Raw genomic sequence first — 16,094 nt, 5'->3', positions numbered from 1 at the left:
ACTTATATAACACTTATTATTTGCGGCTGCGGCCGGCTTACATATTCATGTACCTGTATTTACCTGGCTTTAAATTCAGCACAGCGACCTAGGGAAACCGCAGAAAACCTGGACGAGGTACAGACAGTAATGATAACATAATATCAGATCGTTGTTAACAATGATCATCCTTATATCTATTATTTATAATTTAATTAACATATATTCATTAGAATCAATTAACGTGTTATAATTTTAAAAGGCTTTTAAAGTATTATCTGCTCAATAAATTATATCAGATGCGGATTTTACTTAAATATTTGCTAATCATTTCTAAATTCAATTTAATACCATTTACTATTCAATTATTCTAATATGTAATTAAATTTGTCTAAAACCATTGCGACATTAAATCCATACATATATATATATATATATATATATATATATATATATATATATATATATATATATATATATATATATATATATATATACATGTTGTAGCGTCTAAATACTCATTATTTATGTTATTTAGTTACTTAAAATAAAGTGGATAAATAAGTTATTATTTATTTATTTGTTGTTAAATTCATTTGAAGTGCCTTGTTTTTTAGAGAACAAGAGACCGTTGACTTTCCACACGTGTCTTTTATGGCTTTTCTTTTAAGGACTTGAAGTTGTCAATGTGGCAAGGACATGTTCTGTGTTTACTCGAAGATTTTATGGTTTTTCAGAACCTAATACTATATTCCTTTGTATTATTTTCTTGAGATTAAAGTTTCTCTTTCGAAGACACGTGTGCACTCAACGACCAAACTCAGCAATTAAATCAACTATTAAATCAAATAGAAATTCTAAATCTATATAAAATATAAATATAAATTTAAATTATAAATGTAACTAATTAACATATTCAAATTCTGTTTTATCTGACAAGTAGTGTCACCTGCCAGATACAACCCAAAGCATTATAGTTATTGCGACATAACACTCTAGAGATAATTCTAGTAGAATATAGTGAAAACTATATGTCGTGCAAGATGTCGGTGTGATTGTTGTTTCGTGATGAACCCATTAGGCCGAGAATATTGTATTTTATCCCGAAATGACTTGCTTGTTGTGGCAAAAATATATTAAATTTTGGCCTAAAGTAGTGAGTGGAACGTATTCTAATACAATCCATTATCTGGCAATTAATTCATTTTGTTAGTAAATTTTTATACGAGACTTTTGTATTTTGTATTTTTTTTTTTTTTTTTTTTTTTTTTTATTTTTTTTTTATTTTTTTTTTTTTTTTTTTAAATAGACTAATATTTAATTCTTGAAGAAGTGTTTTTGTCAGTGTGTGTAACTACCAATAGAGATTGAAGAAGCAGTAGGGTCACAAACTGACGAAACCAATCGACTTTTTTTACACACGAAAAAAAAATAAAAGAAACAAAAGTAAATTAAAATACAATACGGAGAACGAGTATTTATAAATATAAATAAAAAAAAAATAGTGAAGTGACTTCAATTGAATAAATGACTTGAATAAATTAAATGTAACAACGTGTTAAAGTGTAGTATAAAATAATAAAATAAATAAATTGTTATGGGAGCAAAAACAAGCACCGTAGCACAGGCTACGGGTGGGAATGGACAGTCTTCCACCGGTTCAACAGCAACAAATGATTCAACAGCTACGACAATGCAGGGTTTTTCAATATTACGTTCACTACCTGGCGGTGTTAGCTTACTGCAGCATCATAATCAACAGAATAATCAAACACAGTCGTCTCGAGTTGCTGGTGACAATCGACAACGAGCTAGATCATTGAGTTCAGTGCCAGATTTGTCGGGAGAGCAGGCAGTTAACTTGGCAAACACTGTTGGTTTGAATGTTGGACAAGCGCTTGGATTAGGTAATCTTGACTCTGACGACGGTGATGAGGACAGTGGTAGAGTTTATGCCACCCACAGTTTGCCTTCACACATCTGGTCTTTCAATGGTAATTTAAAACTATTCCTTATACTTGAATTTTATTATTTTTTATTTTTTAGGTTTCCGTTATTATTTTTAAAAATAAAAAGCTTCTCTAATGTAATTTCAAATAAATAAGATTATCTCTAATTTATTTATTTTCTACGTAGATAAATACATAGACATCTACATCGATAAATGAATATAAATAAATAAATAAATAAATAAATAGCGTATGCAAGAAACAGAGATAGAACAGTAAGGTATGAGTTCTCGAACGTTTAACTTGATATTAACATAGTGATTTACTCGACTAGACTGTCTAGTCATTTTCTGGAAAAAAAAATGATATTATCCAATTAAGTGTATAGTAGTGTAAACGGTGATTGTTTCATGAAATCATCTAAGATCTAACATGAATTATCAATTTGTATACAGTCATATATATATATTAAATTTTAATATGTAGACATACGATGAGGTTATGTACGCAACAATTATACGACGTAATAACAAAATTTTTTTGCAGTGTTATTCATCACACTGTTGATAATGTCAATGACGACTACAACGAATAACTACCAATGACAATTGACCAATAAATGACAACATACATAGATATTTATTTATTTATTTATTTATGTGTATAAGTGTATATGACTTATAAAAGTGAGGAAAGAATCATTGCAGTGGATATCAAGTAAATCAACCCAACTGAAGCTTAACTAATTTTTATTTTCTTTGTATTATTATACATACAGATGATATAGACATAGAGATACCTATAGATATATAGAATTGTATATTTTTGTTTTTATGTTTGATTTGTATGCTTGAATGTACAGATATATACATCTATAGTATAGTATAAAGAAACAAAGAAAAGGAAATACGTGGGTGTTTAACGGCATTTGTTTTGGCGCGTGTTGCTGAGGTGGTTGGCCTGGTAACCGTACAATCGATGCCGGCAACGGCCCGGCACACGTTTAGGTGATTTTATTGATAGTGTATATAAGCTGGGGTGTACATAGTTTGTCGATCTAAATATCAAGGCTACTGTCGTACGTACTGCACTTGATGATAGTTTTGTTATTTTTGGTTGATAATGTCTTTAATTTTGTTGTATCATCTTTGAATTTTTTTTTAATGGTTAAGATTCTTCGAAACTAGGATGGTGGTGATTAGATTAGGCTAGGTCACGAGGGCTTGGTAGTGATCACGATATGGGTGTTATTGTAAGCTCGTGTTTAAATGAATCCGAGACTGAAGTTGTACCTACACATCATGCCCGACGTGTTATCTATGGTTAGCTTACTGCGTATTTTTTTTTTTTTTTTTTAATTTGTATATTTTTGTAGTATTTATTAAATGTTATTTTAAATTAACTTAATCATATTTATTTATACTAAATATTTTTTTATTTATTACTGTGTATTTTTTGTTAATAGGTCTCAAATGCCCTGTTTGCTCCAAATTTATTCTACCAGATGACATTGAATGTCATTTGGTGATGTGCCTGACAAAACCACGTCTTAGCTACAACGGTAATATATTTTTTGATCATTTGTTTTTATATTAATATTAATATCATTATTTTTTATTATCACTGTGTGCATAGTCTTTTATCGTGAGATCGCATTATTGATTTTTAATAATTAAGTTGAAAACACTTTTTACTTTGTCAGTTTTAAAAGTTTGTTTGTGTTTATTTACTGCATTTCTGTGTGTTTAAAACAGTAAAAATTATTTACGAGTTAATAGAAAAATAATATTTTTATTAATGTAAATAAATGTATTTTAGCTTTATTTTAAATTATCATATTTTATATTTATACGTATAAAACATTGATAATTACTGAGTAGAATGGCTTGACCTCTTGATTTCTTACCATAATTTTATATGTTAAATAATAATAATAATATCCCAGTAATAAATTTATCTTAAGCTCTTGAGTATTTCATTTTACCGTTTATCTGAAGTGAATTACAGTATAAAATATTAGTAATAGATACAATAAATAATTAATATTGTGATATTTGAATTAATTAAAAATATCAATTGTTACAGAGGATGTACTAGCCGATGAGAAAGGAGAATGTGTTATTTGCCTGGAGGATTTACAACCAGGTGATGTGATAGCCCGCTTACCTTGTTTATGTATATATCACAAAAAGTAAGTTTTATTTAAGCATAAATATTTATGATAAAATATTTAATTAAAATTTTTATTACAGCTGCATTGATAAATGGTTTCAAGTAAATCGCAGCTGTCCTGAACATCCTGGTGATTGATTTGGAGTCGACGAAATTAAAATTAATTTAAACATAATTAAAATTATATATATATATATATATATATATATATATATATATATATATATATATATATATATATATATATATATATATATTTAAAAATAAAGTAAAACGAAATAAACTCAAAAAGATAAGTGAATTAAGTAATTGGTAAACAAACAGCAATGAAAACTAATTATTGAGTTTGAAGACCAATTGATTAATTGTAAAAGGAGTGATAGAAAAAGTGAGATGAGGAATTTAAAAAAAAAAAAAAAAAAAAAAATACATATTTAACTAGTCAAGGGTGGCCGCTAGTCTGCGATGGTGATTTCTATTCGTAAACGTGGCGTTCGTTTGATTATAAATATTTAAATACTAATAATAATAATAAAAAAGTAAAAATATAAATAAATACAAGACTCGACTTGAATAAAATATTCATGGTAAAATAAGTAAATAAAATAAATAAACAATGGGCAGATATAATTAAATTAAGAATTTATGATTTTTAATAATAATAATGGGACAACGCCATACCCTTCAACATTACTCTGTTGAATTATCTTATATGCATATGTACCTATAATTATTAATTATTATAATTAATATTATTATTGTTATTATTATTAAATTAACGCTCTATTGCTTACTACCGATTGTATCATATTTATAAATTTAATTAACTTAGTTTTACAACTTAAAGTCGGAAAAATAGTGTTTAAGCAGGAAACCATTACCAGTTTAAATCAATGAACATATTACAGTAATAATTATTATAATTATATTTATAACTATAATTAATTCATGATAATATTGTCATTATTATTATTTTAATCATAATTTTGGAGTTTAAAGAGATGTTCAGTTGAAGATATACATTTTTTTTAATACAGATCAGATTTATCTTAGATAAATTATCATAATTATTGATTTTAATAATTTTAAAATTGAGATAATGTATTGTTTTTTGTTGTCTGTTGGGGGATGAGTGCTAGAAAGGATATTTTTGATACTTTCATAAATGGAAGAGAACCAGGATGTGAAAGATATATTGATATGAAGTAAAGGATTTGTCATTATGCTGTTGACGCTGTAGTTATAATAAAGGTTCTAATTGAATTTTTTTTTTTAAATTAAACACTAAATTATCCCGGAAGTATTAAAAATTTTTATAAATACTTGTCTTTGCAAAAAAATATTAACATTAAATTTTTTTCGTTAGAAAAAAAAATTCATTAATATTAAAAAAATTATATTTCGAATCGTTTAACTGTTGATAATACAGTTTTTGGTTTATCTCAAAGTGTTATGCCAGTAGAAAACTAGTAAATTTTTACAGTTTACTGGCTTGTCATCAGTATCAACTGTTGATAAAATAGATTTATATAATATACACATATGTATGTAATAAATATATTTTTAATTTTGTGATAATAAATATTACGCTAAGCGGGAAATATTTCAAATTAATTTTACATGACTGATTATTTAAAATAAATGTTTGATTAAAAACATTAAAATTAAATGAAATATAATTTAAAAAATAACCATGTTTAATAAATATAAACCACTATAGTAAATTGTAAATAAATAATTGATTATGAAAGTAAAATTGATTTTAAATAATATTATTATTTTTATTATCTAGTTATTTTCAAAAGAGGAATTTACGAAATTAAGTGTAATAATTTTGTGAATCGATGGGTAATAAAATTTTCCAGAGGGTTGAGGAAATAAATTAAAAAAAAAAAAAAAAAAAAAAAAAAAAGATAATGGTCTGACACGTGGCAATTCCCGAGTCTTGCCATAGATCACATCGAGCCTTGACATCGATGTGACTCCCTTAGAATTAAGCCCGCAGTACCCTCTGCTCCGCACGCCCCAAATATTCAGAGCGAATGCCAGGTGCATTGTTTCATGCTCCCGTCATCTACGATTACCGCGAACCCAATCCCTTTCTGACTTCAGTATTCTGCAACCCTCTCACCAACCCATAAGCGATACTAAAAGAGTAATAGTAATAGTAATAGTAATAATAATAGTAATAGAAGTTTATACAATAGTTACTGTAGCAGAACCAGCTCTAGATGTCACCCTTTCATTTCGTAGGCAAAGCGATACTGTTCTCGTTTTAAAGTCCATGTCATCACATCATATCACCACTTGCTACGTTATTCACTTGCAATACCTGGGATGACATGTTCTAATTCCTCCTCTATTACACTTTTCTTCACAGCAGACGTTTCGAAAATTGGCTACTCATTTCGCTGACATCCAAATGACTTGCGAAATTCTCGTAGAAAAATTTTATTCACCTAAAATTTATATGAGAGATTTAATAAAACAATAAATAAATTAATGAAATAAAATGAAAGTAAAAAAGGTTGAGAGGTAAAAAATGTCGTATATCCTGTGGCTAAAGCACCAAAAGCTCAAATGTCTCGTATAACTTTTTTCTTACGTTTAATCAAGAAATTTGCGGTCGGCTGGTCACAACTATTCCAGACTATGAGAATACTGTCATGAAAGCTCATTTTGTATCTGCCTTTTCCTTACTCACTTGAAAGCTCCTGTTTCCCACTTTTCAGAAGAAAAAGAAGAGTTCGAGAAAAGAGAAAATGAGGGACCTGGATTAAAAAAAAAAAAAAAAAAAAAAATAAAAAAAAAGGTTGAGCACATTCTCCAGTCAGTTGAATTACGAATCTCACTGAGGGTGGATTGTAATCAGGAGAAACTACTCAACTTACTTCTGGGATTACTCACGAGTTTCATCGGGCTGTAAGTCAATTAAGAAAGATAATCGTTTATTTGTAACGCTACATAGTATACATTATACAATATATATTTACAGTACTTGGTATGAATATTAAAATATGTATACTAATATTATTTATTTCGATCCTTGCTCTAGCTTATTCTTTTTATGATTTAGGTTGAAATTGATTATTTTCAAGCAAGTAACATGTTTGTAATAAAATTTTGTGTGTAAAATTAATTAATTTCACGTTAAATTAAATGCTCCGATGAAAAATAAGTTTAATGATGTTTTTGAGCTCAAAAGTCTGATAAAAGTTTCATGAAAACATTATTTATGAATTTTCAAACCGAGATAACTTTTGAATAGATCAACCGATTTTGACCGGCTTAGCGATGATTGACGTGGTTTTTTGATGTCAGAAACTGATTAGTTTTTGGAATCGATTGGTAAAGCCATTTAAAAGTTATTCCAAAAAAATCACATTTTAAAAAAATTTTTTTCTTAGTTTTTTTTTTGAGATTTCTCAAAATTTACCACTCCGAATCGGTCAAAATAGTCAGGGAAGCTTTCTGTGACCTTAAAACGCCGAAATCTGATGAAAACTCGATTTTTGGAAAACGGGGTAAAACCAAAAATTTCCCGATTTTTTTTAGCGAGAAGTTAAAAATCTTTATTGGGTATTTAAATGATAGAATTTAAATAAAAAATTTTTTTAAAGGTAATTTTGATCAATATGACACAAACTTTATTTGATTTAATCTTACTGAAATATTTATTTTATTTTCTTTTCGTATAATAATAAAAATTTCTAAACTAAAATGATAATTTATTTTTGAAAAGAGTAGAAATTGATATCTTCAAAAGCACTTTAAAATTACAATCTCGAATTAGTAATTTGACCCCATATTTTTGGGTAAAATTTATTTTCCATAAAAATAGTTGACAAAAAATCGAACTTAAAGTAATTTTATAACATATAAAAGAAAATATGATAATATCTAAGACTCTTGAGTCGACCAAATGATCTTTAAGTTAAGGTCTTCAATTCTTGGTGTCTTTCAATGTTCCCTCGAGTCCATTGCGTATATCGTAATATGTCCCCAACGATTCTCGTCCGCAAGTGAAGCGCGAGAAAAAAACCGTCCACTCAGATATTCAAAGTTGGAAATAGTTTATTCATGGCTGGTCGGAAACTCCAGAAGCATTCAGAAGACTGAGAGATATTGGAACCGCCCGTGTGCGGCAATATTGGTCGGGCAAAAGTGTCCCCACGGGGAAACGGAAAACGGCATATAGCATTCAGCATAAGGGACATCTTATAGACATCGTCTTACCGATCAGATAAAGAAGCCAAGTGACACCCTTGTGGTACGATACCACTTGCTTTTCTATCTTTTCCATCCTTATATTTTCCGTCTCCTCATGATCCTCATGATCCGCCATACTCTTCATCCTATTTATCCGTACTAACTCTTATAACCCTGGATGATCTGCGTGCCGCGTGACAACCGAGTTACCGATAAAATTCGAATAAATTCTGTCTTGCATACTAAATTATCACATCTTGATCTTCCATTACCCATCCTCAGTATCACTTAACGTATTATCTTATACGCAAATACATTTACACGTTTCATTTCATCTTATATTTCCCGTTTCGAATTACTTTATATATTCCAACTTTTATAGTTATATATTCTTCTGTCGTCTCAATCAACAATTCAGCTCTTGTCTGTTTGCAATGGCTCAATATTTATGTACTCTATTTTAATTACAGTATTTCAGATTCTGGTGACCTACAATACTGTACAAGAACCACTATATTTATATTTAATAAAAATTATTCAGCAACTATTAAGAAAAAAATCCATACTGCCAACACTTTTTTCAGGACTTATTTTTCCCTTTCGCCCTTATACGCCTCAATGACTATTAAAACAAGTTCATCACTATCATTAGAAAGAGTATTATAGTACAGAGAAGTATATAAAATCAGTCAATGTCAAAGATCATTAAATGACACAGCAATTATGATCCTTTCAACCAAAACATATTGTATTTATAGCTCTATATTTTGATGTAATATTTCTCCTAATTCACGGTATCACACTCGTAACTCGTAAGTATCCCTTATATACTTCTCTGGAGTAGTATTTATTTATTTTTTGCCCTCGACAAAGCAGCTGTGCCTTTCCCAGAAACGCCCCAGATTTCAACATTACTCAAAGAGAATCAACCTGCCAGAACTGCTAAGACCATTGTTCCTTATTTTATGTCCTTATTATTTCTTACGCTTTCAATAGCCATCAACCATTCTCTCAGCTGCATCTAAATTTAATTAATGATTGATGATTGATGCAAAAATTATATTAACTGTTAATAAATATTTGTTAAATCCTACACGGAAAGAACAAGATGACACTGGATATCATCCCAGATTATACTGAGTGAAAAAAAAAAATTTCCGATAATAGCTAGTATAATCCAGATTATAATGAGTATAATCTAGATATCACCCAGTATAATCTGGATTACAATGATTATAATCCAAATATCACTCAGTATAATCTGGATTACAATGAGTATAATCCAGATATCACTCAGTATAATCTAGATTATACTAGTTACTATCTGAAAATTTTTTTCACCACAAATATCACTGAGTATAATCTGGGATGATATTCAGTGTCATCTTGTTCTTTCCGTGTATGATGTTAAAAAATCATTTATTAAAAAAAATTTCACAAATTTTTATTAGCTTTGAATCGTCTTTTATTTTTATAGTGAAGAGTTAGGTGATAACATCGAGTTGAAGGATTTTTAAATAAATGATTCATTTTTATAAATAATAATAATAATAATAATAATAATAGTAATAATAATAATTTATAAGTCAAATTAAACAATTACTTAGAGCTTCCGAGTCCTGTGATTGAGTTAATTCGAAAAGGTAATTAAAGAGAAAAAAAAACTTAAAGTGGATCAGTATAAAGGAGACTGGTAGATGGAGATGGTCTTTTGGCTGACAGTACACTGGAGGATGCCTTTAACTTGGTGTAAGAAATTAAAGTGAGCTACCGGGCGGTGGACAGCATCAGCAAGCATCAAGAGTTGAGTCAAGGGAGTGAGTTAAGGGGCGAGGGTAAAGGTGAGAGAAAGGAGAAAAGTGATAACATTGCTATCCACCCTAACGATTATACTAATAGTTGGGGCGTTGACTACTACTCAATATAATAGGGGATGAGGGCTGCCTCGTAGTACTAATTGTTTTACTTCTATCCCCGACGTTCCTCTTTTCACTCTTTACTTGTTACAGAAAATTTTCGATACTCATCCACCCACACTCTACGTCTAATTCAATTTTCTTACCTACTATTATGTTATACAGTTTTTTAGATTTTTACAGAATAATTTAAGTAACTGCAAGAGATATTACAGTGTAAACTCTGTATAGAGAGTTTTTATTTGACGTAAAATTCTTTAGAGCGTAGAAAATATCAAGCTTTATATGATGTACATTATTATCCACACTGAAAGACAAATTAACTTGAATCAAGACAAAAAATTCTTGAATCAAATGAAATGTATTTAAACAAAGTGAAATTTCTTAGTTTAAGAATTTTCTAACTTAAACCAAAAAAATGAAATTCTTCAAAATTATTTACTTGATTCAAATTTTTTTTTCTGTGCATACATTGAAATACTCTTTGTCGCATAATTCTGGTAATTCCGGTTTAATTAAATTTTATTAGATTAATATTCTCGCTGTTTTTTAATTCTAGTTTATCATCACAAATTTTGATAATTAAAGTTACAGTATAAACTCTATATACTGGACTTTTGTTTAACAAAAAAAACTCTGAAGGATTTAGAAGAGGTACGTAAAAAAAAAATGATTAGGGTGGACGGTTTTTGCATCAAACTGCATCAATATTAAGTTAGGAGCCATTCTACGATGTCAGAAAATCAAAATTGTCAAAAGTTTTAAAATTACCAAATTTTTTTTTATCAGTATAAAAAAATTTGCCGAACAACATAGCAATTTTCCAAAATAAAATTATAATTTTTTTCCAAAAATAATGACGTGCTAAAGAAAAATTGTTTATAAATTAAAATACGTTTGCTAAATTACTGTGTATTATTCTTACACAACATACGGAATTTTCCCTGTGTGACGAATCGATTATAATCGCGACAGATCGAGCGTAGACTAGCGATAAAGAATTATCGGTTAAGGGTGTGTGACCTTACATTATGAATGCACCTGATTTAACACACTTGTTTTGTATATATTATGTATTATATATTTTGTACTGAATAAAATGAGACAATTGTAGAGTGAATAGGAGTTATGTACATAAATGTGTATATGTATACGCAGAAAATTGAAACCCCTTACGGGATAATGTCTCCATTGGACGTAAACCAGGGGTGCGTTCTGCAATTTGTTGGACTATTGTGGCATTGCCGCACCCTACTCTCGACTTGGCTCGCGAGTACGCCCTTTCGATTCACGATTAATAAATCTATCCTACACATACAGAAAACAAAATCCAGATGTGTGGGTACATTTATACGCGTGTATTTATTTATTCGTTATAGTTATAATAGCATAGAGGACAGAGTAAGTGAGCCGTCGATAATCGACGACAAATCGTTGGTTTGCATTGAATTGAAAATGCTGACAAGTTATTTACTTATATTTTCATTTAAAATTGATCATTAATCTTTATTTAAACACTTTTGCCGAGAAACGATGAATCTGAATTTTTCTGTGGCATGCATGCATGCAAATGGAGATTAAGATGAAAAGGTTTGAAAGGTAGAATGGAATTTAGCAAATAAAATGGGGAAAATGACAAAATTTAACGAAAAAAGAGCATCGAGTAACGACATATGGCCATTTAAATTATCAGATAGGGCGGCAGTAATAATATTTACAGAACATCCGGGGAGCCCTGGTGTTTTGTCAAGACTGGAGCGCCGCGGGGAGTTAAAACTCGGCGGTACATAAGCGCTTAAACGGTAGCATCCTATACTATTACATTGGCACAATACTCGAGACTCAGGATACTTTGTTCCTTTTTCATTCACTACAGCACAGAGTAAATTATCTTGCTGCCGGTAATCCAACGTAATACTCTTGAGTGATCTCTAGTTCACAGCCGTGAGTAATAAACCCGCCCTTACATCCAATTTCAATCGACTTACACCTTGTTCTCTGCTCAAGCCGATTAACATTTTGATTGTGCCTTGTGCGGTTTTATTTTGTCACTTTGCTTTCTAACAAGATCTTTATCTTTCTTTAACTTATTATTCCACTTTATAATGAAACAATAACACGTGGTTTTTTTTTTTTTTTTACTTTTTTGAGTTGAAATTTTTTTCTCGGCAAAATTTATAATAGAGATAAAAATATTCGGGATTTTAGAGTAAAAATAAAAATTTTACATCGAAAAATTTTTTATATGAACAAGATTCATGAAAAAATTTTTGATCTTTTTAAATATGCCCATAGATAATTTTTTAACTAAAAGTAATGTTCAAAAACATTGATAATTTTAAAACTCACTGAAAGAAAACATGAAAAGAGTTGATTAACTTGCTACGGAATATTTCAAATACAATTAATATGAATAAGTAAACAAAAAAATGATATAACAAAACGAAACAAGTGTCAATCAAGATAAATATAATTACTGCACACCGTTTATACTGTACTTGTAATGAGATTAAAAACGTGGCCGATAAAATTGGGGAGATTTACCGTGGGATATATTTGCTCAGAAGCTTGGCAATCACGTCAGGGTGGTCTAGGATCATTGGATGTAACTTCGAACAACTTACCCCATCGTATATAATTGGCGACGTCGGTATTAGCGAGATCATAATCAACGGATCGTTGATATACGTTGTAGGGTAGCAGTGAGATCAGTTATAGGGAGGCAAGGTGTCAAATGTCAACTCTCCAGAGACGGGGTTACGATTTATTTTCAATGATTATATTTAGGGTCCTATATGATATGATTAACATATTCAAAAATTTCCAAATTAATCAATCGCAATAATAATTGTTTTTATAAAAATAAAAAATTTTTTTAAATTTAATTTTTGAATGGACAGAAATGAATGATGATGAATCAGCGCGGAAGATATATTAGAGTTAGAGAGTGAGTGGAGGTTCCGGGTGTCTAGAGATGTATGACATGACTTATACTTGGTTGTGTCCCTCTTAAAGACACTTTGGCCTCTTACTCTCGAGTTTTATTGTAGTACAAGAGTGTAAAACAGTATAAAGTGTGTATAATAGTAAGAATGATAAGATTTGCTCGACAAATGCGTGCAAATGGTAGAGGGCGTGGGAACGTCAATGGACGTTACATGGATACAGTGAAACAACTCTTGCTGATGGTAATTGTCGTAATTGTGCTGAGTGATTCACACATCAGGATCGACTATTGCACTGAGTAACCTAATGTCTAATGTATGTATAAATGTATAAATATATATATGAAAACATGTGTGATTGTAAGTGAGAGAGGGAAAATGGCGAGGTTTCCAACACTTTGCGATAATTCGCATTATTGTAGACTCTTTATCTTTTTATTTAATGTTTATTATTGTCTTTTTCTCTCTCTTCACTATCTGCCTTGTACTTTACTGCTATATATGGAGGATGTGTACATATGTTGTAGCACTACATACTGCACGGCATCTGCGCGGGATTTCGGAAACAATTGCCGACAATTCTCGCCACTTGACTCGCGGGCCTGGCTATTACCGTGAGAATCCGTTTAGCGTGGACGACGTTGTAGCACTGCCACTGAGTCTCATGAGGTCATCTTCATTAAATCGTTCACTGCTTAATGACCGATTCTTGTGTTTTCCTTTTTTTTGTACTCGATTATTGCAAGCTCTATCGAATTGGCACTTTTACGTACACCCACAATACTTTATTTATCGTTGAAAAGACAACAAATTTATAATTGAATTTTTTTTTTTTTTTTTTTTTTTTTTTTAGAAAATCAAGCGACTGATTTAAATTGGTAAATTTTAATGAGATACATTTTTGGAAATTTTTGCTGTTAATTTTATATACTGGAAGAAAAAAAATTGTTTTTCTTATAAAAAAAATTTTATTGACACAAAAACATATATTTTTAATAAATATGTATTTTTTTGTGTGAAGAATTGGTCGATTACAAATTAAATGATTAATTAAAAAAATTTTTGAGTCAAAAAATCTATGGACAATATTTTTGTTTGTTTCTATAGTGATTTCCTACTTATGATTATCTTTCAATAATTTATTAATTATTTAATTAATTAATTTATTAGTTGAAAAAAAAAAGATAGATATTAAAAAAAGAACATTTTTTTCATTCAAAAATATTTATCGGCACTCAAAAAATAAATTCTTCATTGGAGAAGGAATTTTATCGAATCAAAAAAATTTTTTAAATATTTTTTTTTCTGTGTAAAAAATAATTATTATCAATTCTATAAAATTATGTAAAGATTATTGTATGATCTGATCATAAAGTCTCATTCAATCGTGTAATAATTTTATTTCAATAAAAATAGTAAAGTACAAATAATTATTAAATTAATCAATTTTATTGTAACAGTCTAGAAATATATTTATAAACCATCCATATCTTTCCTGAAAAATTTTTTTGAAAAAAAAAAAAAAAAAAAAAAAAAAAAAAAAAAACATTTAAAATATCTTTGTGAAATCGAGTTGTCACAAAATAATTCTCTAGGTTAAAAAGTTAATAAATAAATGTATAAAGTCCAGTGAGTAAAAGTCATGAATATATTTTTTATTCTTAAACTACCCTGAAATGTCGTGACAAGGACAATATCCATACACGTAAACGTATATACCCATAAGGCAGCATAGCTGTACAGTAAATCGGATTTGGTTGAACTATCCAGTAAAGAGAATTGGAGTCTGAGGCAGTGTCTCGAGGGTTAGTATGAGTGGGCACCCCGATCCTCTACATCTTTACCCTATTCGTTCGACTCTCACCGACATAGTGATCCTGATCCTTCCACTTGCACCCACACAGACACAGCAAACTTGATTCTCAAATTTACTGTTACCATCTTTCTCTCTCTCATTTGCGTGGGGACTAAGGGGCTTGATAAGGCTATCGTGCATCCCGTGCATTTAGCATACATTTGAATAACGGGCGGCCGGTAATCCCTTAAACGGGGAAAGCCCTCATTCTGTAACTAGGTATCCTTTCATCTCGCGGCCCGTTTCCCCGAGCTCACTTTCGAACTGCAATACCTACACCTACATCCACGATAAATTCAAACAGTGGTAGTAGAAATAGAGGGATACTGCGTTTGTGAATAGTAGGTGGTTCAAAACCACCCCCTTCCTCATTCTCTTGTAATTCTACTATACTTCCTCCTTGTACGACCCGTTTAAAGATATTTCGTTAAAATAACAGTTCTGGTCTAGTCTCGTCTGATCTCGTCTCTCCCGCAAGCTCCAGCTCCTGATCCTATATTCCTCTCCTTGCTCGGTGGCGCTGTCCTCATCGTAGTGGTAGCGTACCAGGACTTGCTACTACGAGTACGCGGTGAAAAGAGGGTGGCATTTGCAATGCAGAGCTTAAATGAAAAGGATGAGACGAGCACGTTGATACACAGACTCGATTGCTTTTTTACTTGCCGTTGCCGACGGATAAATATCTTTTAATCTTTTTTTACTGGAATTTTTTTCTTATACCTTTCTGCAATGTTATGTACATCAAGCTATCTTTTATTGTTTTAACTATGACGCCTATCGTGTTCGACAAAATTAAATAAATAAAAAATTCAATAATGTTATGAGAATGAGAACGAGATTAAAATGTTTAAATTTTATATATAATCTTTTGGATTTTTATGAGAGCATATTTTATTTTTTATGTATATTTATACCAGTGGATTTTAATATACATATGTGAGTGTGTGTGCATGTATGTAGATTATTATACAAATACGAGAGTTGGGAAAGGAAAAAAGGAAGATTAGTCCGGTGGTTTTCAATCCCATTTTCATCGTAACATTTTTCCCCGGACGATTTTCATCCCTCC

General features: G+C 30.0%; 1 protein-coding gene and 1 long non-coding RNA gene across 3 annotated transcripts in view; one reads left to right on the top strand and one right to left on the bottom strand.

Annotated features, from left to right (window-relative positions):
• The first annotated feature begins 1,012 nt into the window (after window positions 1-1,012).
• Window positions 1,013-5,363, top strand: LOC141525499 (E3 ubiquitin-protein ligase ZNRF2). The gene is made up of 4 exons (XM_074240017.1): window positions 1,013-1,973; window positions 3,394-3,489; window positions 4,014-4,119; window positions 4,181-5,363. Exons 1-4 carry the CDS (start codon window positions 1,577-1,579, stop codon window positions 4,236-4,238), a joined length of 657 nt encoding a protein of 218 aa, XP_074096118.1. The 5' UTR covers window positions 1,013-1,576; the 3' UTR covers window positions 4,239-5,363.
• The window catches only part of LOC141525588 (uncharacterized), a 64,936-nt gene continuing 53,348 nt past the window's right edge, over window positions 4,507-16,094 (bottom strand). The window contains exons 3-5 of one of the 2 annotated variants that reach the window (XR_012478865.1): window positions 6,992-7,020; window positions 6,706-6,871; window positions 4,507-6,559 (exon numbers count right to left, since the gene is read on the bottom strand). This is a non-coding gene — a long non-coding RNA (uncharacterized LOC141525588). The remainder of the gene's footprint in view (window positions 6,560-6,705; window positions 6,872-6,991; window positions 7,021-16,094) is intronic. The other variant, XR_012478864.1, reaches the window with a different exon arrangement.

This window comes from Cotesia typhae, unplaced genomic scaffold, assembly GCF_013202065.1.
Source record: "Cotesia typhae breed Kobodo isofemale line unplaced genomic scaffold, CoteBio_Ctyphae contig_11, whole genome shotgun sequence".
Taxonomy (NCBI): Eukaryota; Metazoa; Arthropoda; class Insecta; order Hymenoptera; family Braconidae; genus Cotesia; species Cotesia typhae.
Note: the sequence above shows the minus strand (reverse complement) of the source record. Positions and strands in the feature narration are given on the sequence as shown.